This window comes from Convolutriloba macropyga, chromosome 3, assembly GCF_964194025.1.
Source record: "Convolutriloba macropyga chromosome 3, txConMacr16.3, whole genome shotgun sequence".
NCBI classification, from domain to species: Eukaryota; Metazoa; Xenacoelomorpha; order Acoela; family Convolutidae; genus Convolutriloba; species Convolutriloba macropyga.
The window spans coordinates 55,829,099-55,855,764 of record NC_134470.1 but is presented as its reverse complement, the minus strand read 5'-3'; the positions used below and the strand labels follow the sequence as shown (position 1 = coordinate 55,855,764).

The following is a 26,666-nucleotide window of genomic DNA, read 5'->3' as shown; positions in this document are numbered from 1 at the left end:
TCTCATTCAGAATTTAAAGCAACTGGGCTTTGCTGGCGGGAATTTACTACTAAGAGTCAAATGAAGAGTGCGCAAAATTGCTTTCATTTTTCTATTCAATCCTCTCCTTTCAATCTTACTTAATAATTAAATAGCTATGCATCAAAGCACTTGTTGTAGAGGCAATCTGAAGGGAGGTGAAATTGTAAAAGGGAAAGGTTCCCAATGTTTAAGCGTTAAATTTAATGAGGCTATCAGTTATGTTTCTAAATTCGCAATTCATTAAAAGTTTTCAGAAGAATGAGAAGTAGTCCTCAGTCAGCTTCAAAACAGCCGTAAGATAGTGTTAATTTCGATGAAACTTGAGAACAGAACAACTGACATTGATAAGTTGTTTCCTGTTCAAACGCATTGCATGCATCTAATTCTTCTATTTTATCATTCAATCTCTAGTTGATCTCAAGTTTTTATGTGATCCTTACAGCTATTGCTGCTGTGTTTTTGTGATCCTTACAGCTATAAGAACAGAATGACTTAATACCTTCACATAAGTTTAAAATGTCAGGGGTATGTTTTTTTAAATGCATATGATTTAATGGGAAAACTCGTCGTTCGACAGCAATTCTTTCGATGATAGTCAGTTAAGTTACAATATCAGTTCGCCAGGAAGTCATATCGAGGCGAGCCACGGATACCATTTCATAATATCAAACCTGTAAAATGCCTTCACATTGCATTGAGTGACTGGTTAGCCCTGTTGCATTGGGAAGTTTTTACTGCAATGTGCAGTCATTTTCGTTCTTGAATTTTATTGATTATGCTCAATTCGACTAATAATTTTGTAATTAAATGTTTAAGCATTGATTGTGAAAACGCATGTATCGATGTAAATTTCGAAAACAGTCGCGTACAGCTGAGAAAGAATGAAAGAAAGCTGCTGGTCTTATCCAATTTTTCTTGTTTTGAAGTGCCCGTTCAGTTTCTATGGCCACTATTATTAAAATGAAACTTGATTTTATAGTTGTCTTCTTAATTATCAGTCGTGTTTAAGATATTCAGACAAAGCCGCCGAATGAGCCTTACAGGATCACCCACCAGTGTTGATCCTGTACACCCATGGTTGGCGACAGCTGGCGGTTCACAGCAACAGATGAACAACACTGTAGGTGTGAAAACTGAGCGTCAGTTTGTGAAGAATGAAGCCAGTACTGCATCTCCTCGACACGGATCTAAATTAAGGTTGGTCAGTTTAATTTTTTTTTTTGTGATTCTATTTAAGTTTCCTCGCTTTTTTGCACTTAATGTCGTTGAATTGTATTGCTATTTTTAGTGCCGCTGACGTGCTTATTAATAGCTGCGAAGCGATAGCGGGGGTGGGGGCTATTATTCATTCCATCGTGGTTTGCTAGGACTCCAAGAGGAGCTATGTTGATCCTTTTTTACGAATGTGCGAAGAGTACTGGGAGAAAGTCTTTTTCTAAACAGTTAGTGCCGAGAATTTGAACCAGGAAATGCCCCCACGTAATAACTTTTGAAGTGTTTTGACTTCTGAGCAATTTTGTAGGGTGAAGCGAAGAAAGAGTCGAGTTTTGTTAATAGCATGGTTTGGTGGAGAGCAAGAAACTCATCTGGAACATTTTTCTCGTAGCAAGTAGAATTTTGTTCTTGGGCTGCTTTTTCTAACATACTAGTATTTACTAAATCTGTTTGCTTAACCGACTTTCATATAATATAGTGATCATTTGAGGGTTCTGTCGTCTTTCGGTAATTGACAGGAATTTTACGCCTTGTTGGAGGTTTTTGGTTTGGAAATTTGATAAAGAATTACGATTTTTTGAGAAAAGAGTATCCGTTTTCTCTACTTTTTCAAAATTGTGAGCCTTTTACGGGTTGACTTTTATTTTATATTTTGTGTACTTCTGTGATATAAAGAAGAAACCATTTTTCATTTTTAAAGTTATTTTTGCTAATTTCTCATGTGATTCTCAGATTTTCTCCTGTTTTCTGGTTTGTTATGCAGAAAAGACTTCTCACGTTGTTTGCAAGTATAAAAAGGACTGTAAAGAGTGTCGCATTTCGCAATGGTTTTTGACGATCAAAATTTTGCTTGCGTGCTGCTTTTTCCAGTAATTTTTTATGGGCTCGGGTTAAAGCTAATACTGTCCGCTAATTTAAATTTTTGTCATTCCATTAATTTTCCTAGCTTTTTTGCACTAAATATCGTTAATTTTTTGCTATTTTGCTATTTGTATTGCCGCTGTATTAATATGCTGTGCGTTTCTGTGTTGACGTGTTTATCAATAGCTGCGAAGCGATAGCGGGGGGCTATTATTTGTCCCATCGTGGTTTTCTAGGACTCAACGAGGAGCTATGGTGATCACTTTTTACGAATGTAAGAAGAATGGGAGAAAAAAATTTCGAAACAATGCTTCTCGTGAATTTGAAACATTAAATGCCCCACGTACTATCTTTTGAAGGTTTTATGCGGTAAGTGAAAAGGAAATTAAAGATAATGTGGTATCTCACACTGGTTTTTGACGATCAAAATTTTGGCCGTCATATGTGTCTTTTTTGTCCTCTTTGACCTTTGGAGTTAGTATAATGTTACTGACGATTGTTTTTCGACCATTGGAGTTGCTATTGGCAGTAGATTTTTAGATCTTAAATTGTTATGATAATGGCCCTTCATATTTTTAATAGCCGCACAGCGATAGCTGGGGCTATTATTGGCCTTATCTTGGTTGTTTTATTTCGTCGTCGCGATTTTTATTACGACCATATGACGTCACAACCATTTCAAATCTGCTTTTTGTTCATTCTTTCATGCAATTTCAACTAGAGCGAGTGCGTGACCTCATTTTTCACTCTAGTGGAGCGAGTTTTTTAGTTCATTCGCGTGATTCAGTTTTTGGTCACACTTGACTTACCTCACTCTCAGAAATGACTTCCTCACTTTAAAATTGACTTTTATTTACTTTAATTCAAAGAGATAAGGTCAAATGGGTGTGTGTCACTCTAAATGAAGGTCATTTGAGAGCAGCTGGTAGAGGCAGCAAAAGCTTAAACAGATTTTTTCAAAATATAACATATCAGCCTTCAATGAAAAGGCGAATTTTTTTGGTTTCTTTACTGTTTTTTTAGACTGCAGATCTACGAAGCTATTGGGGCTATTTTCTGGCAATCTGCCAGCTATGCTCACAATTGTTATTTGAAGCCCCTCAACTTTTTTCTAATCGAATACTAATAGAATTGGCTCCGATCGTCTTTAGAGAGCAGTTCGTGCAACGTCATTGGGCGATGTTTACTTTTTGCCCTCTGTAATTGCATGTTATCAAAATCGTTCTTCCATATAAAGCGTGACAAGAGCGAAAAGTAGTTCAAAACTTTTAGTTTTAACTTTTTCAGTCACCGTGTTTTTGTCATATAATAACAAGTAATTGTTTGTTTGGCATCTTGTTGACTGCTTTAAGCAATCTTGCATATATTCGACTTTTAGATGCTGTTTTCAGCTATTTTTGTTGATCTGCCGTTTAGATGATTTTTAGTGGTTTTTGTATTCTATTTCAAGCTTCTCCAGTCTGCTAGCAGTTTTTTATTACAGCTGCAAAGCTGTAAGCTGAGCGGAGCTATATTGCAGTGATCTTGGTTTTTTACGACTCGAAGATGAGTATTGGTTTTCTTAAAGTTTTTTTTAAACGGAGGTACTATTCGTTGAGGTTTCGTTTTGACCTACAAGCGAAAGATTAAAATCGCCGTGCTTTTTCTGAGTGAGAGAAGTTTTTGATCATGCGCTTCGTTTAATGAATGACTTTTTGACTTTGAAAAGTGTTCTTGACAGAATGACACATATAGATAGCTGTTTTCAGCCGTTTTTCGGTCCACTTTTCTCAACTTCTTTCCTTGTAATTTTGTTTATATATATATATATAAATATATATATATATATATATATATATATATATATATATATATATATATAGTTTTTGACCAATGCTGAATCATTATGTAGCTTCCGAAAATGACACGACAAAGTTTTTTATGTGCCTAATAAATCGTTTAGTGCTAAAGAGGCATATATATCTTTTTTCGGAATTTTCCATTGTTTTTTTGGATAGATTCACATGTTCAATTATAACTTTTAAAGAACCCGATTAGATCTTCGATCAATAAGACGTTACCAGGTTGCAAAAAAGAATAGCTAATGAAGGCAAAATAAAAGCACTTGTTCTTTTCTTCGAAGACATTCTACATATTTATTTAGCCTCACTTTGTTTTAAAAAGAATCTGTCATTAATTGGGCCTTGATTTGAAATTCTCATCAGTAGTCAACATAAAAAACAAAAATGCGAAAATATTTTGAAAAAGAACGCGCCCCAATATATTCCGAATAATTATTGATTGTATTTATCCAAGATGAGCCCAAACCTGGCACTGATTTTGCTAAGCATCAAGCAAAAACACTTAAATATTCCAAATATTTGCAAAATAGAGTATTTAGCAAATGAAGTATCTCATTTTAAACAAAAATGGATGATTTTAGACCGAAAAACACAATTTTCCAGAAGACATATAGGAAGTGAAAGTACAAATAGCTTTTTTGTAGTTCTCAAAGATTGTGACAGTAGATGTTAGTTCTCTATTTTGGGCATATTTAAACAGTGTGATAGAAAAAAAGCGTGTTTGGAGCCATTTTTTTTAAAAAAAAATCGAAATAAAATTTTTAACAAAAAAGACGCGGATAACACCAATCAGGATGACTCGTCTATCCTTAAAAGTAAAACAAATTACATAACTGTCAAAAAATTTTGCAAAATTGACAAATTTGGTCAAAAATGACGGAAAATGTGAATAAAAACAATGGAATTTGGTCTGCTGTTCTCAAAACTTTGTACCGCGATATTTCCCTGTAAAAAAGGAAAATAAAAAATCATTTTAATTCCATATTCTACGCTGGACGGGTTTTCTAATGATACCAGTCACAACACTGAGATGAATATATCGATCGGGCAGGATTGACTGTACAATAAACTCATTTGAGTATATAGTTCTTCCTCCACAAGTTGGGCGGAACAATAAGATTGTCATTTTTGCGCTGCCATTTTTGCTTTGGTGTCAGTGATCTCTTTTTACGTGGGTAACTTCTTCTCAGCAATCTGTGAGGATATTTTTCGGAAACCAAACTTGTGTTTCCTTTTGATAGCTGCTCTTGATTTTTTTTTTGTTGAAAACAAGCTTCACAATTTTGCTATTAGATGTTCAACGCTAATTCATATCTGGTGAAGTACTGTGCAGATATTACCGTTGCTATGAACCTTAATTTTTCTGCAGAATTTTTAGCTTGACTTTGATTTTTTGGCTCCCGAAAAAGCATGCAAGATAATTCGACCAGTTTTCTTGACCTCATAAATTATAAAGTAACCTTTATATTATTTTTTTATAAACGTTTAAAAACTATTTTTTATGCATGAAAGCCTGAAAGTGTCTTCGTCATTTCGTTTTCGTGTGGTTTTCGATTACGTTCTTTTAGTATTTTTTTTTTCGAACTTTCCAATTTGCAGGCAAATATTCTGACTACGTTTATAACTGTTAATTCCGAATGAATGCCTTTACCAGGGAAACATGAAGCCATTAAATGCCCTATCTGTTTAATGTGTTTTATTTCAGCAATGTAAAAAGCAATACGTTGGGTGCGATTTCAAAACAAGACCCAATTGTCCAAAGTAGCCCAAGAAGCTCAACCCTGCCTTTGGGAGATAAATCAGTGGAGTCGCCGTTCTCCTTGCGCTACAATTATCCTTCTGGTGAAGAAAGGAGCAGTAGTAACGAAACAAGTAGTGCTACGACAACTATGCAAAGTGTGACTACAAATAGCAGCTCTTTAAATGAAAGCGGAGCTTACGATCAACTCAGTTTTGCTACATCAACTTTGCTTCCTCAAAATAATCAGGAAAATGCTAACAATGCTTCCAGGGAACCAGAAACAAACGTTGAACAGCAAATGCCTCATCAGAAAAAGGTAAGATAATTAAATACCGTTTCTTTTTTTTGTTATATTTACAGCTTCGTTTTACCGGCTTTGAAATTGTTAATATTGATAATGACATGCAAATATTAAGTAACACATCAGACTTTGTTTAATTTTTTGCTGTTTAGCGCCTTGAAGTGGTGCAAAAATTTGCTAATTGTCAACAATTCGAACTTGATGAAATAAGTGAAAGCTTTATGAACGTGCAAGTGATAGCTAGTGGTATTTCCTGTTTTTAGCCTGCTCCTACATACGAATATGTAATGGCAAACAGGCCATTATTTCAGCAGAAAACACAGCTCAACTACGGCAGTATGAACGCTATTTATGAAAATCACGGACAGTTACTAGTTTCAAGCTATCCAAACATATCAACCCTCGAAAATTCACCAGTTCTTGGATCATATCATTCTACTAATCGTGAATACCAGCAAAATGGGCCTGCTAAGCGTAAAGTTGCTATTAATATTATTGCGCCATCTTCTAATCAGAGAAATGTCGATTCGAACCGCTATGACTACTTTGACAACTTGGCATCTATTGGTCAGGATGATCAATACAGCGACGAGTCCAATGGCGGAAGAGTTGGTGTGTCGAATGACAGTTGTTTGTATTGTGGAGCGCACTCGGTCAGTATGCAACAGGTCGGCGTGAACAGAAATACGTCACTGTCTTTCAATCGCAACCGAGAGGAACATTCAACCTTGTCACCCCATGATTCGCCTCTACATCACGCTGTTAGGTTAGAATACAGGGTGCTAGGACAGTAGATCGAACTTTAAATTATTCAAATTGCATATCGGCCAATCAGATGCCCTCACTTAGCATACAACATTTAACATGTTCGGTTTTGATCAATTCATGCAAAGTCCCACGTGCCCATGGCTTGCGAGGCAAGGGCAGGTTCGCATAATACCATGTCAGCTCGCAAATAATGCTTAATTTTGGCCAATGACCTCCCTCAGTCGCTCAACTGCTATTATTTAAGCGCTATCCTTTTTTTACAATTCAGAATTTTAATTCTATCGGGGCGTTATCATTTTTACGACTCGAAGAAGATTACTGGTGATCAATTTTTAATAGCTCTCGAACGAAATTGCTGTAATTATTGTAAACGTGTGTCTTTTACAAAATTTTTTGCTTGACCGTTCTTGCACTTCCGTTCTAGAACATTATTTGGATCTTTTCTGTTTTTGCCCCCCCATACACCCACCCAGTACTATCTAACCAGTCTCTTTGCACCTGACAAATGTGTACCTTTTGGTCCTTAGAGATCCCGTATTTTACTCATAATAAATTGCCGGCACTTGTACAAGATTCGAAGGATTTTTGTGACCGCTTGTCAAAAAAATCTCCACCATAAAGCCAATCCTATGAAAGATGAGCGCAAAATAGTAAAAAAAAACACGCATTTTAATATGTCTGGTTACATTATAAGCACATTTGAATTATTGTAAATGTGTTAGTTTCAAAAGTTCGCTGCATCATTAAATACATGCCGTTTGTGCAAAATTGTATGTAATTGTATCAAATGCAAACAATATGCTATAACATGTGTAATTGGGGGTGCAACTGGACGTAAGGGGGGCAAAACAGAGAAGATCCCATTATTTGACCTCTTGGGTGACTTTAGCACACTTAATTTCTCCATTTTTGGGTGACCCTAAGCTGCTCTTTTTGTGGAATAAAGTTTGTTGCTAATACAAAAGCGATTGTGTGCGAATGAGAACCAAAAGCATTGGTAGTGTAAGCATCCTGGCTCTCCAGGGTTCAAAACCGTGTGAGGCTGGCGGTTTTCTTGCACCCATAAAACGTTTCTAAACTCCACCCCTCTAATTAAATGCCCCCGCCTATCGTTCGAGAGCAATTCAACCGACGTTTAACCCGTGAAATGATTTTAGTCACTACCTAAACCTCTAGGAGTTATAGAGGTTATGCTACTAAGGGCTGAAACTTCGAGTTTATACATGGCAGTGCTGACTGGAATGAATTATATAAATATTTAATTTCTTTCCGGCTTTTCGTGGCTTGCCTTTGTTGTTTAGCGTTTTTCTGATTAGGATTGGCCAGTTCAATGATCGAACAGATGAATATTTAAAAAGTGTCGCAGATTAATTGTTGAGAAGTAGCATTTTAACTTTTTAATTTTTTCCGTTCCTTTTCCTTTTTGCTTCCCTCGGTGTATCTTTTTATGTAACTTGTCAGTAGTTTTTCTTTTAGATAGTAATCATTAATTGCTCTCAATCAAAGTTTGTAGCAATTATATTAGCCCTGTTGTCACTTTTATGCGATTGTTCGCTTGACCACTTTGTCTGACCCATGTTTTTCGTACTCAAAAACGGGATGAACATGTTAAGTTCTCAGAGCATTACGGGCCACTAGTCTCTGAGTATATGACTATGCGAGTCACCGAAGCGTTTTAAAAGACGAAACGCAGGATGTGATGGGAGTTTCTTAAGAGTTTGACATCTCCCCTCCTCCACTACACCTTTTTCCACCCGTAATCCTGCACACCACCAACCGTGCACAACAACCCCCGCATGCTCATCCGCTCCCTCATCAGAGCTACAGCTAGCTTCCCTCAGCCGCAGCTAGCCTCTGACGAAGCCAACCGCACGCCGGCTGTTTGAGAGTAATTCGCGGGACATTAGTCGGTTATGTTAAGGAGGAAACTTACAGAGAATTTCTTCCTCTTTTCAAAATGACAAATAGAAATATTTAATTAGATTTTTAATTTTTAGGGTGGTTGAGTGGGGCCATAGTGAATGTTCGCTTCAAGTTGGCCGTGGAGTCTTGCGGCTGTGCTTTTAAAATTTGTTCTCGAATTTGTTTTCATGAATTTTGAAGTTAAATTGAAGAGATGACTTTGGGCACGCCGAAACAGAACGAAGCGAAAAATCGAGTGGTTTTGGGGCCTAAAATTTCTTATTTAACATTGAAGTAGAGTGAGAAAATAGTATTTGAACAAAAATTTGCTTTTGGTAGTGTTTTATGTTAACATGCGGTTATTTGACTTCGATTTTTTCTGTTTTTTGTTGTTTTTTTATATGGTCCTTCCAATTCATAGTCGATTCGTGTTTTAATTTTTAATTGCTCTCAAACAAAGTTTGTAACAATTATATTAGTCCTGTTGGTCTTCTTCAATGCAATTTTTCGTCTGACCCATTTGATTTTTCGTCCTCAAAAATGGGATAAACATGTTGCACCCAGCGGGCAATAAGTTCTGTTAGAGCCTTTCAGCTCACTAGTCTGCAAGTATGCGATTCACTCAAACTGTTTTGGAGACTTATACCTATGGTGTGAAGGGCGGTGAACCCCCCACATCAGCCCCCCTCACTTCACCCCATCCCCCTGCACATGGTTCAGACTAAGGACGCCGTGCAGCCAAGGATCCCCTCGCACCATTCCGTTCTCCATCACTGTTGTCCCACACCCCTTCCCCCGCTGAGCTCGCCTCACGCTCCTTCAGTTCAGCTAAAGCCCACTCCACTGTCGATACACCTTTGAGATTAAGTTACTGAAAAATTTTTGTTGGCCATGGAATATCTTTCAACTTTAACTATCATAAATTTTTGCAATTTTTTACAGATTAATTGTTGAAGTAGTATTTTAACTTTAACATCTGCCGCGCGCTGTCATCCCCCCACCCCAATGTTGTCCACCCCCATCAGCCCCCCGGGAACCATCCCCCGTGTCTAGCTACTGACGAACAACCACTCGCTTTGAAAAGTTTTGTCATTCTTTGAGTTTTATCCAGCTGTAGGTGTCAAGAAACCTCTAGGGTTTGGTAATAGACTGCTGCATAGTTTCTAGTGGTAGTGGAATGGTTTCAACATTTTAACATCACGAATTTTATGATTTATTTGACATTTGTCTTTCATTATTCAAGTATTTCCAGATCCGGGGCCAGAAAACCTCCTTAGGGGTTTTATAATAATTTACTGGAAAGTTTTTTGGCCATGGATTATTTTTCAATGGTTTAATATCACAAATTTTAGCAATGTTGTTTCAAAATTTGAAATTTTTTGAAGCTTTTTCAAAATTTTTTGTCATTTCTAAGTTTCTCCAGCCTCAAATGCCAAGGAACCATCTCTATGCTTTTATAACAGGTTACTGTATAGTTTCTAGATGTGATGGAATGCTTTTCAAGATTTTAACATCACGAGTTGTAGCATTTTTTTAACTAAATTTGCATTTTCATTTTTTCCTTGACATTTGTTGTCTTTATTCAGGTTTCCTCGGGGGTCAGCAAACCTCCGTTAGGGGTTTATAATTAGTTGCTGGAAATTTTTAATTGGCCATGGAATAGCTTTCAACTTTTAAATATCTCCCTTTTTTTCAATTTTTTGATAAAACATGCAATTTTCAAGTGTTTTGAATATTTAAGTCATTTTTTAGTTTTCTCCAGCCTCAAGAGCCAAGGAACTTGCTGGATGCAATGGAATGTTTTTCAAGTTTTCAATAACAAATTTACGCAATTTTTAAAATTTTTTGCAATTTTGAGTTTTTTGAATCTTTTTGATTTTTTTTCCGGCACGAGGAGCCCTGGCACCTCCTCCAAGTTTGATAATAAGCTGCTTCATATCTTCTAGAGTTTTTGGAATGGTTATCAGTATTTTACTGACTCCATTTTTAACAATTTTTTGATAATTTTTCATTTTCAAATTTTCGGAAAATTATCCTGTTAATTGCACTCAAACGAAGTTTGTAGCAATTATATTAGCCCTTTTGGTCTTCTTTTTTCCAGGTTTATGGATCTTTACGTGCCAGTGAGACTGTTTCAGGTTGAGACAGGGATACTGGACATTGTCTTGAGACAATGAAATGGTTTTGGAGATAAAAATATCTTGAGTTTTTGCCAGATTTTGTTAAAATTTGCAATTGTTTTCTAAAGTTTTTAATTTTTTTGTCCTTTTCTGAGTTAAACGATCATTACCTGCAAACGAAAGTTTTAAAGTTTTGTAGATGGTTTACATGAGAAAACTTCAGAGACAAAAAATAATTTTGTACATATTTTTTCACTGCGAAATCTGGCAACTTCAAATTTTGCACTTAGCAGTTTTCTTATTTGGTTTAATTACTAACAAAGCTAAAAAAGGAGAAGTTACAGAGTCGAATCCCATCATGGAAAATATCCCTGGCTCTCTCTCTCTCTCTGTTGGTTGGGGTTTCTTTCCTTCTCTTTCTCGTTCACGTTTTATCACTCTCTCACTCTGTCTCTCTCTCTCTCGCTCTCTCTCTCTCTCTCTTTGTTGACGCCGCACTTCAGCCGTTGTAGCGTAATGTCATCATCTATTATCCTCATCAACGCTGAGCTATAGTAGAAATGTTTTCTATCTTAATTGACTTAACAAGCAATTTTTAGGAAATCATTGTTCAATTGCTCTCAAACGCAGTTTGTAGCAAATATATTAATCCTGTTTCTTTTATGCAATTTCTCGCTTGACCGATTTTTCCTCTGACCCATTTAATTCTTTGTCCTCGGAAACGAGGGAAAGAGGTAGAGTCCAGTGGGTGTTATTTTTTCTTAGAGATTTCACAGAGATATCTGTATGCGATTCACAGAAACTGTATAGGAGACTTATACTTATGATGCGATGGGCGTTTCTTAAAAATTGATCCCCCACCCACCGCCCCCACATCAGTACCCCCAATCCACTTTTGCACCCCCGCTGCGCTCACCTCATGACTCTTCAATCAGGCTAAAGCTAGGCTCTTTAAACCATGGCTAGCCTCTGACGAAGCCCGCCGGTCACTTGAGAGCAATTCGCCCGACGTTAGTCCGTTATATTTTCTAATTCGTCCACGTTTTTCGTCTGAAGTCACGAATTTCACGTTTCGTTTTTGACTTACGATACTCACTGTATCAACTGAATGGCATCCAAGATTTTCAGCAAACACTCGAATGCGTTTAAGGTTAAAAAGCGCAAGCAAGAGAAACGGGATAAAACATTAAATTAAAGACATGAAGTTCCTTAGAATATACTGCTAACTGTTATTAGTATAAGCATAGTGTTTTCGAAATTAGAGCCTGAATTAACCATTCCTATCGAATCTAACGAAACTGCCGAAAAGTTAGAAAACTTTTCTGCAGTTTTTATAACTTTTCTGTATTTTTATGACTGTTCAATCCCAAAAGCGGTCATTGGGGTTAACGTTAGCTTTTTTTCGGCAATCTGCTGGCTACGTTATATTTTTGCTCAGTCACCAGAATACAGTGCTGTGGACTTTCCTTTAGTCTCTTCTCTAACTTATTGGTGCTAGAACTTCAAGTCCTCTTTCCGTAATCATCGTATATGGGAGCTAAAATGTGATAAATGGGTTCAATCGTATATTGAAGACTAGACAAATCGTGACGTGACACTGGTCTGGTTGTTCAAGGAGTTTTGTTTTATATAAGATTTTTCTTAGAGTTAAGGAAAACTCGAAGATGTCGCACAGAATTAGTCCTTTCATCTATACTTGCTGGTTTTTAAAAATATAATTTATAAGTTTAAATCGATTCACAGATTTTCAGAAAACTTGAGTAGAATAGATTTTATATCGTCATAAAGTTGGTTCCTCCCTCAACGAAAGCAGCGTCTTGAAAATTTTAGTTTTGGTTTGTTGCAGATTTATTTTTCAGCTCTCCCGAGTTGAACATAAATGAAGACACGGCATGTAGTCATCGGCACCTGTTCTCACGGACCAGAGAAGATTCTCAGCTGAACAACTTCGGACACGATTATCACAACGACCACCGCTCCAACTTCCCAAACAGTGCTGAGAACAGTCGTAATCATTACAGCTTTGCTCCAAACCGTGCAACGGGTAATGATTCATCACCATCAGCCCCTGTCCGGCGCTACCAGCAAGCAATTCCACTTTTATCCAACGACCAATTCCACCCACAACCAATATATTCAAATTTTTACTCCAAAAAGATGTTCATCAGTACTCCTGAGTTATATCATGGGCATTCTCTGAGCAATGTTGAAAATATTGCCGTAGACCATCAGAGCATTAATGGCCAGAGAAGATACTCAAGTGCTTTGAGGCCAAATCAGAGGTGCATGATCACGTACAGAAAGCGATCAGACCCCTTCCCGTATCATTGCGAGGTTGAACAGGGACAACCGCCTGCCGTTTCTTTCGGTGAGTAATTTTTTTCTGTGTTTTCCACTTTTTGACCAAATAGGAAGTGCTTGACTGACACCAAATTTGAGTAATGTTTCAACTGATTTTTATTTGGAGAGTTGTGTGCTGGCAATTAGTTGTTCTAGCAGTTATGGTGGTCTTTTAATTAATAGCCGTCACCAGCCTCTCAACGGTTATTATTTAGGCGCTCTCCTTTTCACAATTCAAAGAATTTGAATTGTATTGGAGCGCTGTCTTTTTTTTTAAAGATCTGTTCACACATTTTAATTATTTTTGAAGTCAAATTGGAGTAGTGATTTTGGTAACGCCGAAACAGGAAGTGGAGCGAAAAGCGAGTGGTTTTGCGGCGTGATATTTTTTTACTCTAATTTTAAAGTGGAGTGAGAAAAAGTGCTTGAACAAAGATTCGCTTTCTCGTTAGTGGTTTTCTATTCACATGCGGCATTTTGACATTGATTTTCAATGTTTTTTTTAAAAAAATTTTTTGCTCCGATTTTTTTTTGGAAATATTTTTCTCAATTCACTCATAGTCCGTTATAAGTCTAGTTTTTGTTTAGTCAATGAAAATATTTTGAATTGTTCGTCGGGACTTGTCCTGCTATGTTTTTACAATTCAAAGAATTTGAATTGTAGTGGGGCGCTGTCTTTTTTTAAGATCTGTTCACACATTTTCATGATTTTTGAAGTCAAATTGGAGTAGTGATTTTGGTCACGCCGGAACAGGAAGTGGAGCGAAAAAGCGAGTGGTTTTGCGGCGTGAAATTTTTTTGCTCTAAATTTAAAGTAGAGTGAGAAAACGGTACTTGAACAAAAATTTGCTTTCTCCCTAGTGGTTTTTTTCACATGCGGCAATTTCACTTTGGTGTTTACCGTTTTTTCGATTTTTTGGATCGGATTTGTTTCTAAATGGTTTTCCCAATCCATTCATAGCCCGTTCTATGTCTAGTTTTCTGTTTAGTCAATGAAAATTCTTTGAATTGTACTTCAGGACTTGTCCTGTTATGTTTTTTAATTCGCTTTACCTTTTGATCACGTTTTTCGCTTGACATAAGTCACGATCTTCACGTTTGACATCTGACTTACTTCACTCACTGTTTCAACTGAATGGATTTTAAATTCTTTCACTCACTGAATTACGCAATGTGGCGAATAATGTCAAAGTCAAAAGAGCAAAATCAAAAGAGTCGGGATAAAGCGGTCATTAAGTCATCGAGAATTATGTTATCAAAGTTTAGCTGACATTGGTATTAAGCTGATTAGTTTTCAGTTTAGAAGCTGAATTAAGTAAAGTTTCAGAGTCTTACAGAAACTGCGCGCCAAATTAGAAACTTTTTTGACACTGAAAAAAAAACAGGAAAAAAATCGGTCAATTTATCCTCTCTTTTTTTCTTTTTCTGTTTCAATCCCGATGTGCATCAAGCGCTTCAACGGCGGCTATTTTTCGGCAATCTGTCGGTTATGTTAATTAATAGCCGCCGTCAGCCTTTCCACGGCTATTATTTATGCTCTCTCCTTTTTGAATTCGCTTTACCTTTTGATCACGTTTTTCATTTTACATAAGTCGCAATTTTCAAGAATTTTTTGAACTACGCAATGTAGTGAAGACCGTCGAAGTCAAAAAGGCAAAATCAAAAGAAACGAGATAAACATAAAGTGGGGTCATTAAGTCGTAATGCATTAGGCTATCAAAGTTCACTAAAACGATTGCTATCTGGCGTTAGTATTAAGCTTATTAGCATTCAGTTAAGAACTGAATTAAGTGTAATTTTAGAATCTAAATGAATATGCAGAATTTACACACATCAAATAGGAACACTTTGACACTCAAATATTCTGTCAATTTCTGTCTTAATTTTCTTTTTCTGTTTCAATCCCAATGTGCGTCAAGCGGGGCAACGGCGGCTATTTTCCGGCAGTTTGCCGGCTGCGTTTTGTTATTTATTAATAAACGCCATCAGCCTCTCAACGGCTCTTATTTAGGTGGTGTCCTTTTACAATTCATAGAGTTGGAATTGTATTGGGGCGCTGTATTTTTTGTGACTCGAAGAAGAGCATTGGAGAGGTCCTTTAAAATCTTTTTATTAGATTTAATGTTGAAGAAGGAATTGAAACACGTTAAAATTTTTGGAGTTGTTTGGGTGATGAACAAAATTGAAGAGTGGAGCGGAAAGAGAGTTGTTTTTTTTTCATACCGCTGTTTTCGCGAGAGCCAGAAATTGAGGTGTGAAAAGTTTCTGTAAGCGAGTGAATTTTTTATTCATGTGCGGCTATTTAAAAATTTCTTTATTTTTTTGGTTCAGAAGTTATATTATGATATTGTTTGTTTTTTGGGTTGTTTTGATTCAATTTTGAAAGTTTATGGTAATTAATACGAATTTCATACCAATTTGCAATTTCTTCGGTTATTTTGCTGAATTTTAGCGATTTTTTGTTACTGCTTTGTTTGGGATTTGAATACATGCATATTACTAAAAGAGTTTTTAGATACCAAGTGAGTACAGTTTCATTTATATTAAATCTTTTTGGTGAGAAAAATTACAATAAAATGCTAAATTATTCAAAGTTTTGCAGATTCTTTTTTTCTAATCTTAGATAAGTTTCTTAACCTATTATGACTTAACTGTTGTTTTGCGAGCATTTCAATAATATGGTTGCTTATATGAAATTTTGGCTCTATGTGCTCTCGTAATATCGAAAAATCCATAAACTTTTTCTTGATTGTTTTTGTAGCTGCGAAGCTGTAAGCTGAGCGGAGCAATATTGCGGTGCTCTTGCTTTTTGGTTCTTCACCTGACGCTCTTTTTTTATATTTGCTCACACAGCAAAGCTGAAAAAGTCAAATTTTCTTATTGACTTTCTCCTCTCGCTAACGGCTTTTTCGCGCGTGACGTCATTTCTCACTCTCTTTAGCCAACGTTTTTCAGCATTTGCATGATTAGATTTTGATCATACGTGACTTAAGTTTCATTTGAATTAGTTTAAGGTCAAAGGAACTCATATATGAGGTCTCTAATCAAAAGGCTTCTGCTCAATGAATTTTAACGAGCTCTATTAATTTATCGCTGAATGTTTTTTACATAGCTTTTTCAGTGCTTTTTCAGGCGCGATAACTTTTTCAATTTATATCTGTATCTCTTTTTATCTCTATTAAATGGCAAGTCTATTCTTTCGCAGCTATTTCGGCAATCTGCTGGCTATGGTTTGATCAACTGCTCTCAAACTAAGTTTGTAGCAATTATAGTCATGTGGACATTATTTTGATTCTATTTATCGCTTGACAGATTTTTTGTCTGACCCTTTTGACTTTTCGTCCTCAAAAACGGGATAAACAGAAAACGCCCAGAGGGCATTAAGGGATCTTAGAGACTTTCGGCGTACTTTACTCTAAGTATGCAATTTACCGAAACTATTTTGGAGACAAATTCATGATCTGAAAGACGGTTCTTGACCCCCCCCATTCCCATTTACCCTCGCCGCCCACATTAGTCGCCACCTTCACCCCAGTCCTCGCCACCTTCACATCGTTCCACCCGCAACCCTGAGCGCTCACTCCCGGCGAGCTCAAGCCACCCATCCCGCCGCCACGCTCACATCACTGCCCTTTAATTTAGCTAAATATAGCCTCCCTAAACCGTAGCTAGCTACTGATGAAGCCAACCGCTTCGCAGTCGTTTGAGAGCCAATCGGCCGACGCTAGTCGGTTATGTTTTTCCTAGGAGAACAGTTTCTGTCCTTATTGCGCGCTGTCGACTATTGTGCTAGTAGTTATTTCACTGACTCTCCAGATATCTGACAGCTGCAATCTGTGAGACTCTACCATTTTGAAAACATATTGTTTGTCTGATATTAAAGCCCCATTCGCATGCCGAAAGTGATAGTGGTCCTTAGTAAAGCTATTGAGGCTATGGAGCGCTACAAGGCGCTTCCAGTTTCTCTAATTATTTGAGCTTTTTGAATAGTCGCAAAACCGTCGTGGTGCTATAATTGATTTCGTAGTTCTTTTACGGCTCGAAGAGTGTTGAAGAAGCGTCTTTCTCAGTTGCTCTCCAACGAGGTTTGAAACAATTGTTAAACTTATTGTATTCTTCATGCAAACTTTTTGCTCGACTGTTTTTGCGCTTTTATTCTAGAATATTTTTGACTTCTTGAGTGACTTACTTTATCACGCTTGAGTTCATCAATTTTGAGCAACCAAGGTACGCTCATTTTAAAGTAAATTTTGTTGCTAAGGTAAAAGCTATTGAGCGAAAGATAGGCAAAGCCATTGTAGCTTAGTTGTTAAGATGTCAGACTGATGTCACGGAGGTCCGAGGTTCGAACATCTGTGGGGGCATTTTTTGCAGCCATAAAACATTTCTACGCTACAGCCACTATTAATTAAATTGCCCCCACATGTCGTTCAAAGGCAATTCAACCAACTTTAGTCTTCTCCACGACTCTTCACAAGTATCAGAGAAGTGTGTTTTTACTACTCGAAGAGAAATATTGGAGAAGTGTCTTGCTAGTACTCGAAGAGGAGTGATGGTTTTCTGGTTTTACGATTCGAAGAGGAGTATTTGAGAAGTGTCTTCTTGCTCAATTTTATTGGAATTTGAAGCAGGAAATGTGACGCGTGAAAAATATGGAGTGATTTAATTGTTAAACAAAATTGGAGAGTGGTGACAGAAGAGAGTCGTTTTTGTTCATACCGCTGTTTTCGAGAGTAAAAAATTGAGGTGTGAAGTAATTTTCTGTAGGTGATCGAAGTTTTTTGTTCGCGTGCGTCATTTTCAAGTAATTTTTTTGTTTTAACTATTAATAGCCGCCCTCATCTTCTCAGCCGGCTATTATAGCGCTCCTATTTTTTTTTTTTTTTTACTTCGTCGAATAAAAAAATGTTTCGCTTTACCTCATTTTGCCGCCTTTTCAACATTTTGCGTGAAATCTTTTTGACTTCTCTAGGCTAGTTTCTCTCTTCTCTCATTCTGCTAAAAGTGAATTTGAACATCAGCTGCTCAGCAAAGCAATTCAAAATGAACAGAGTCAGTATAAAAATTTAAGTCAGAAATAGAAACGGGATAAACCCATAAAGCCCAATTTTAGATGCCCGCTATTTGAACGTCGTTCCTATAAGTCTTATTTACCATCTCTAATGCTTATTGTTATTGATAGTAGCCCCTGTAGCCTTTCTCTAAGAAACAGAAGAACTACGAAATGCCATCAAAATAAATCGGACTTAAAAAAATTTTTTTGTACAAAATTCTTTTTCAATATCTTCTGTTATTTCAATCCCAATCATGCTTATTGGAATCAACGGCGGCTATTTTCCGGCAATCTGCCGGGTATGTTTGCTTTTGAGGATTGAATAGGCTATACTAATAACTTTAAATTCCTAATGATAGGTTTTTAAAGTTCTTTGGTTAATTAATGAGTTTTGTGCTAATTTGGCTGTTTTCGGATTTTTGCATTTTTTGATGGCTGCGAAGCTGTAAGCTGAGTGGAGCTATATTGCGGTGCTCTTGGTTTTTTACTCTGTCGTCTGACGCTCTATTTTTGTTTTACATTTGTTCACACAGCCAAGCTGAAAATTTTCTGAATGGAATGACTTCCTCTCACTAACGGTAAATTGAGCGCGTGACGTCTTTTCTCACTCACTCTAGCAAAGAAATTTTAGATCATTTACGTGGTTGTATTTTGATCATAAGTGACTTACCTTACTCAATAAATTGACTTTTACACTTTAAACCTTCAAATCTAGTTTGAGTAGTTTAAGGTCAAAGGAACTCAAATGTGTCATAAAGGTCCCCAATAAAAAGTCTTCTGCGGAGTGACTTTTAAAGCTTTATCATTTTTTTGCGCGGCATCGCAAACTTTTTCAAATTCTATCTATATCTGTTTCTATCTCTATTATACGGCACGCCAGTCTTTTTCGTTCGCAGCTATTCCGGCAATCTGCCGGCTATGTTTTTCAGGTTGGTTTTAAATGCATGTTGTATTCTTCAAGTTTTTTAGAATTTGCGGATGTCTATGTCTACAGTTAGTTGTTTTTGCTGTCGTTCGATTGTTTTGATTTTGTTTTGAGTTGTTTTGGTAAAAAAAATAATTGCAGAATTTTTATGCACATTTTGGCTGATTTTTGTTTTTCTTACTTTTGCTAATTTCCTCTGATTTTGGACTTTGGCTACTTTTTACTTTTCAGTCTTTTTTCGAGTGATTTTTAGGAAGTGCTGCTGGAAGTCACTGGAAGCTAGACGGGACACGTCAATGAAAAATAATACAAACTTATAATTTTCTGTTTTTTTCCGTTCTTCGTTTTTGTTGTATAAATCGGGAAGGTGTTGGATTGGTGTATGATTGACCAGAAGTAGTGGTGCTTTTTTTAATATTGATTTGAAAGGTGCCTGTTGGCCATTGATCCATTATTTGTAGCAAAATTTTGTTGAAATTTTGCAGAAATTTTTTGATTGTCCTTCATTTCCTTTGCCTTACCTCCGTTTTCTGGAATTGAAGTTTTTTTTATTTTTGTGTCAATTTGTAGTTGCCTAATGAATGAAAACTGAAAGCTAAACGTGTTGCATGGTATTTTGCCAATAGTTTTTTTTGGAGTTTCAACCTATAAAGGAAATTTTATCATATGCTTTATCGTCTTTTCCTGTCAGATAATTTTCATTGTTCATTTGATGTTAATTTTTCGAAGTTATTAGTAATATGTAGCGTTTACTTTAGAGTGCTCACTTTTTCCTTAGAGTCGTTTCCGGAGATCTTCCGGCTCTTTTTAAAGATCTGCTCGCAGAGTTTCATGATTTTTGAAGTCAAATTTGAGTAGTGATTTTGGTCACGCCGAAACAGGAAGTAGAGAGAAAAAGCGAGTGGTTTTGCGGCGTGAATTTATTCCTTTCGAAATTTAAAGTAGAGTGAGAGAATGGTGTTTGAACAAAAATTCCCTTTCTCGCTACTGGTTTTTTGATCACATGCGGTATTTTGACATCGATTTTTTTTGAATTTGTTCAATTTTTGGGTTTGATTTTTTTCTGATCGTTTTCAATTGTTTTCCAATCTATTCATAGTCCATTTTATGCCTAGTTTTTTTAGTTAGTCAATGAAATTTCTTTGAATTGTAGGTCGTGACCTGTCCTATGTTTTTTAATTCGCATCAACTTTTGATCGCGTTTTTCGGTTTACATAAGACGCGATTTTCACGTTTGACTTCCGACTTACTCGCTCTTTCAACTGGATTATAATTTCTCTGTCTCGTTGAATTACGCAATGTAGTGAATAACGTCAAAGTCAAAAGAGCAAAATCAAAAGAAGCGAGATAAACCTATAAAGCCCGGTCATTTAGTCATAGTGCCTTATGTTATCAAAGTTCATTAAAGGGATTGCTAGCTGGCGTTTCTATTATGCTTAATAGTGTTCAGTTTATAAGCTCAATCAACTGTAGTTGCAGAATCTGACCAAATATGCAGAATTTGCGCACCAAATAAGAATTTTTGACACTTAGAAAACTTCATTTTCTATCTCTTAATATTTTTTTATGTTTCAGTCGCAATGTGCGTCAGTTGGGTCAACGGTGGCGATTTTCAGGCAATATGGCGGCTATCTTTTTGTACAGTTTTTGTTGACATAATCTTATTAATGGAAAATTTCATAGGTTTTTAATGAAGGATATCTGAACCTAATAAATGGCTGAAGTTCATAGCAGTCGTTTCTATTATTTTTAGAGATTTGATTTTTAATCGTCAATATATTTGTGGCCTTACCACTTAGACTCATAATAAATCTTATGGGCCTTCTTTTGTGGCGTAATTTTGGACAAATTCTGCTCCAATTTCTGCTAGCGTTTTCTGTGCCTGAGATACCAATTGCTTTCGAAATCATTAACTGAATTTTTGACTCTCACCTTCATTTATATTTCTATTGTCCATTTTCGGCCAGTAAAACTTAAAGGGTATTTTGTGAGCTCTGAAGTTTTTTGATATGCTATGGCGAGGGATTTTGGCATATTTTTAGGAAGTTCTTGTAGTTTGACGCCTCTGGTTTTCAAAGATTTTCGGAATTCTCCTTTCTTTGTCTCTTTTTGCTATGTGTGTCATTGATAGGCTTAAGGTTGTTGTATCGTGTCCTCTTTCTAAGGATGCGTAGAGTCAATATTTTCTTAAATTTTGTTATTTTTTGTCGTTCTCAAAAACAATCTTTGAGAAAGCAATTTTGGAATTGTTCTTCAATTTTTTTGTCCATTCTTGCGCAAATAGGGTCTTGGGCTTTGGTGACTGTGCTTGTGTCATTTTCATAAAAAGTTGAGTTAATTTATGGGTTAGTTTTAATCTTTAAGGGTAGGATAGTTTTTCCCGGAAATTCGAATGGATTCCTTGGAATTTTTTTGGAATAATTGATGTTCATATTTGACGAGAATTAAAATGGCATCTTGTTTTCAGAAGTGTTTTGATGTGAGGGTTTGAGTATCGTGTATTGAGCTCTTTGAACTCCTCTGTTTTAATTTTTTCATCCGTTCAAGACCACCAACTCTTCTTCCACTTAAGATGAGGTTGTTAGCACAAAAAGTACAAATTTTGTGTTATTAAAAAATGGTCAAAATGGGTTCTTTTTAATCAGTTTTTTTAAATATACTCTCCGCACAAAAGGTGTCTTATAAGCTCTAAAGTTCATTGACAACATCTAGTTGAGGTTCGATAGATTGCAGCTAAACCAAAGCCACTTGGAAGCAAACGTGAATTAAAAGCTCAGGACCTAGAAAAAGTTTTTTCGGCTCCAAGCGACTATTGTTTTAACTGAGTTTTTAATAGTCCTTGTCGCAGAAATTTTTGACCATCCGCCGATCAAATTTGACCACGAGTTCATATCGTGATTGTTATCTAGTATAGTGCATCATCAACTTCCAAATGGAAATCTGAATTTGTCTATGATTTTTTTTAGTTTTTTTTTTTGTTTTAACATGCTTTTAATTGACTGTCTAGGCAAAGATAATTGTGGCAAATCAGGTGCGTTTGCCATATTTCGGTTGTAATAGTTGTCAGGTATTAAAATTAACGACGGGTTTATTGAAAGCTAGACGTTTTATGGCGCCGATGAAGAAATCGTTATTTTCTACGCCCTTATTTAGAAATTTAAAATCCATTTTAACAATAGCATTTTTGTTTTCATCAGACGCTTGTTGAAAACAGCAGTGCTAAGTTGGCAATGCTATGTAATTATACTCAAGCGCTCTTTGCGTTTCATGTGCTCCATTTTGTTTTCCTTTCCGTGGTGTTGATTTAGGATGCATTTCCTCCGCTGCGTGACTGTTTGCTTATTCACACATGAGTAATTTTGTTCATCTTTGCAGTATTCAATGAGGCGCAAGAAGCCAACATGGGTCACGCAGACAGTCGAGATAGATCGACTTCACCTCAGCTCGTTTCGCATCGATCGTTTGAAAATTTGACTGACGCTAATGAAATCCACTTCACGGAATCAATTGAAACGACGCCTAAAGCAAGTTTTATCCAAAAACAACCTGTGAATAATTATCATCAACCGACTCAAATGATGAACCCTCATAAGTTATCAACAGGTGCGAATACGAATATATCGTCATGGAGTATAAGCCCACTGGCGAAATTTAAGAGTACCGATCAGCTTGATAGGTTGAGCGATTATGACGGGGATACGCACCCGTACAGTGACCCAGAAAGAGCGGAGTTGCGCAGGAACAACCCAGCGTTTCAGGGTGATACGAGGCGCAGTTACATGGAGAGAAAATTGGTCGAGGGTTCTTTGAGACCAGAGTTTGATGCCGTGCAATTACAGAAGAATAGTGCAAGATATTCGATGGCAAAAATGAGCGAGAACTATGGTCGGAATCGGTTCTCGGAGTCTTTGCCGTATGACGATACAAGGGTGAAGTTGATTCCCTGTAGAGAATTGAATAATCAGCAGGGCTATATAAATGCGTCGTGGATCAAAACGAAGATTGCTGGAACTACCTTCAGATATATAACAACCCAGAATCCAATGGACGGGTGAGTGGAAATTTTAGTTCGTTTAAATTTGGCGAAATAGTTTCTTCATGGACACCTATTATTTTGGTTAAAAACTGTCTAGTTGAAGGATAGTGTTTGGGACATATAAAATTGACAGCGAACATAAGGCAATGTTGTTTTAATGTCTATTTTAATGACATTGTCGATTGTTTTGACATTGTCTATTGTTTTAATGACTATGTAAACTCAACAAAATAGCGCTTTTGATTTTAAGTGAACTATAAATCCATATAGGGACATCTGCTATGCAAATCTAACTGACGTTACAGATCTACGTCTGTTTTTTTTCTTTAAAAAACATTACGGTTATACTGGGCATTGCTTTTTCAATTGAGGTGATACCTATTCTTTATTTATCACCTGAATTGTTGTCGTTGATTGTGTTATTTGTTTTTCAGAACATGTGCAGACTTCTGGCAGATGGTGTGGGAGAGACAGGCTGCCTTAATTGTACAGATGTCACCAGCTGGTGCACCCTCCTCTAATTCATCTCCAACTGTTGTGTCGGATGTGAACAGCTCACTGCATCATCACCACCATCATTCCTCTCTATCACCACAGGTTTCATATGTTTGAAGAAAATATCAATTTTTGATTAATAGTTCCTGATGATTGTTTATTGAAAAGTAAGTATTTAAACCAAATTTAATACTTATAAACTTACATGTTTAATAGCCGCGTCCTCAATTCTAGGCGGCTATTATAGCGCTCCTAATTTTTTTTTTACAATTCAAAGAATTTGAATTGTATTGGTGTGCTGTGTTTTTTTTAAGATGTGTTCACACATTTTTCAATGACTTTGGTCTTTCAAAACGGGATTAACAGGTAAAGCCCAGCGGGAATTAAGTTTCATTAGAGGCCCAAAGTGAGTTTCAGTAGTCCTTCAAGTACTTAGAGTGGTGCAACTGCTGAGATGGCCTTAATTAAAGGTTAAAAGGCCATTTTTAGGAGTTTTTGGGCTCAAAATGTTTTTGTGATTTTTTTGAATTTTTTGTTTTGATTTTTTGTTGTTTTAATCTTACGTTGAAGTTTTTGAAAAATGACGAAGACTTTTTGCGAGACAAAATAATTTGTTATGACCATTTTATGAGTTATATGTTTTGGTACTACAAATACAAACATGCAAAATGATAATTTTTGCAATTTTTTGGAAATTTTTGTCATTTTTTGAGTTTTTCCAGCTTCAGGGGCCAGGAAACGTCCTTTGTGGTTTGACAATAGAGCACTGCATGATTTGTATCAATAATGGATTGGTTTTCAACATTTTAATGTCTCGAAAATTGGCATTTTTTAATATAAAACTTGCATTTTTTTCAAGGTTTCCTAAAATTTTTGTCAATTTTTGATATTTGTCCCTTCTCAAGTGCCAGAAAACCTATTCCACGGTCTGATAACAAATTACTGCATGGTTGTTGGCTTCAGTAGATTTGTTATCAACAATTTAGCTTTTCGAATTTTAGAAATTTTTTGATAAATTTTGCAATTTTTTTCAAGTTTTTTCAAAAGATTTGTCTTGTATTCAGTTTTTCTTGCCTCAGTAGCCAACTAACCTCCACCAGGGTGTGACAATATGTTTTTATAGCTGCTATGGGGCAGTTGAGCGGTTTTCAACATTTTAATTGAACGAATTTCTAACTTTTGAAATTTGAACTTTTTTCTAAAAGTTATTGCCTATCAATCTTTGAGACAATGATTTTTTTAATGCTTGGATATGGGTTAATTGATAGCCTCTAGAGACATAGAAATGATTCTGAAGATCTTAATAGCACAATTTTCAGCAAAATTTTATTAAATTTTGCAATTGACTTTATTTTTTATTTTTTGGTCATTTTTGAGTTAATCGATCTTCAAGGGCATGAATTTTTTCAGGTCATGCAGATATAATACTGGACCGATTTCAAAAACAAAAAATGGTCTTGAACATAATTTTGAAACATGTATTTTTAAAGGGATGAAATTTTGCCTAAGGGAAAAAAGCTTCAAGAGTTTTAGTAATGAGTTTATTTTTGTTTAGTTTGTTTGTTTTAGTTTCTCAATTTTTTAGATGATTTTGTTTGTGTTTTGACTGGCTTTGTTCAATTGTTCTGCTGGTCAGGTAGAGTACTTTTAAGTTTTTCATTCAATTCTTTGAATTGTATTTCAGGACTTGTCCTGCTATGTTTTTTACTTCGTCTAACAGATTTTTGTTTCGTCTTACCGTGACTTCTTGGAATTGACTTTTTCAATGACTTACCTCACTCAAAAAAATGACTCCTGAGCTCACTTATGAAACTTTAATTTTTATGAACATTTACTTATTAAAGGTCAATTGTGTGCATCTAAGTAGTGCCAAACATATGCCCTAATTCTTGAATATTAGAGTCTTGACTTTTTGATTTCGAATATTAATTTTGGGATCTATATTGCACGTGCATCTGGGGGGTGCAAATAATATGCGCCAACTAAGCTGAGGGGGCACAAACGGAAAAGATTCTAATTTTGAAAAGCCCTATTAGGGCTTTCTCCTTATAGAACTTATGTGTCTCATAAAAATGACAGTCCGAAGCTAACCCAAAAAGTCTAGTGGTCTATTAAAGGACTGGTGGTCGATCTGTCTATTTTATTTCTATAGTTGTTTCAATTTATGTAACGCCACAAGCGTCTATCGCGGCTATTTTCCGGCAATCTGCCGGCTATGTTCGCTTAAAATATCAATTTGAATGGGGAAAAATTGCGTTTTGTTTGAATTCATTTTTGTGAACAATAAACAAGCAGAACTCAATGTTATCCTGAATCGAATCTTGCAACAGGTCGCTAGCTGTCGTAATAATTGCAAAACTGCCAAGTGTCTACACTCGTATTCACTTAATAAAGTAGTATTAAATGAGTAATTAACCTGCATTGTGTTCAACTTATTAAAATCTTTTCCTCGACCTTTTTTTTGTTCAAAAGAATGACGAATTTTCTGAATCTTGTAGAATACGAACTTTAGATTCTGCCCTGTAGTGTCCTAATGCGTTGTTATCAGTAAATTCTTACACAAATTTTGTATGAATTATTGCCTGTTGCGTGTCCGAACGAAACAGTCCCAGTAGTATGAAGTTCTGCTTCCTCGGCAACCTCTGTAAACCTAACACTTAGAGACCACTGAGGCTCTAACAGTGCGTCAGCAACTTAATAACTTAATGCCCTCGGAATTTTATCCCGTTTCATTTGGCAGATGTCCAATTTATCCAGTGAGCGAAAGAACATTCTTGAACAAAGCAGTGGAGACAAGCTTTTGCTTAGAGAAAGACAGAGTGACAATAATTACTTCCAATGTCAACTAAAGTTCCATGAAAACGAAAGCGAATCACAAAAGGGTCGGACTATAGACGTTTATGAATTGCGTCAAGAGGAGGGAACAGACAAAATAGTATTTACTGAATATCCCCAGTCAAAACAGTCCTGGACGAAATGGTCATCAAAAAGCCAGAATCGCAATTAAAATTGGACTAAAAGCACTCCGATGAGAAGTTTGTAATTGA

At 36.2% G+C, this 26,666-nt stretch overlaps 1 protein-coding gene across 1 annotated transcript in view; it reads left to right on the top strand.

The window, feature by feature from the left end:
• The window catches only part of LOC142336298 (tyrosine-protein phosphatase non-receptor type 21-like), a 44,520-nt gene that overhangs the window by 3,562 nt on the left and 14,292 nt on the right, over positions 1-26,666 (top strand). Inside the window, exons 4-9 of the mRNA XM_075385014.1 lie at positions 1,031-1,218; positions 5,644-5,995; positions 6,244-6,746; positions 12,630-13,138; positions 22,464-23,139; positions 23,559-23,721. Coding sequence (XP_075241129.1) covers positions 1,031-1,218; positions 5,644-5,995; positions 6,244-6,746; positions 12,630-13,138; positions 22,464-23,139; positions 23,559-23,721 — 2,391 coding nt within the window. The remainder of the gene's footprint in view (positions 1-1,030; positions 1,219-5,643; positions 5,996-6,243; positions 6,747-12,629; positions 13,139-22,463; positions 23,140-23,558; positions 23,722-26,666) is intronic.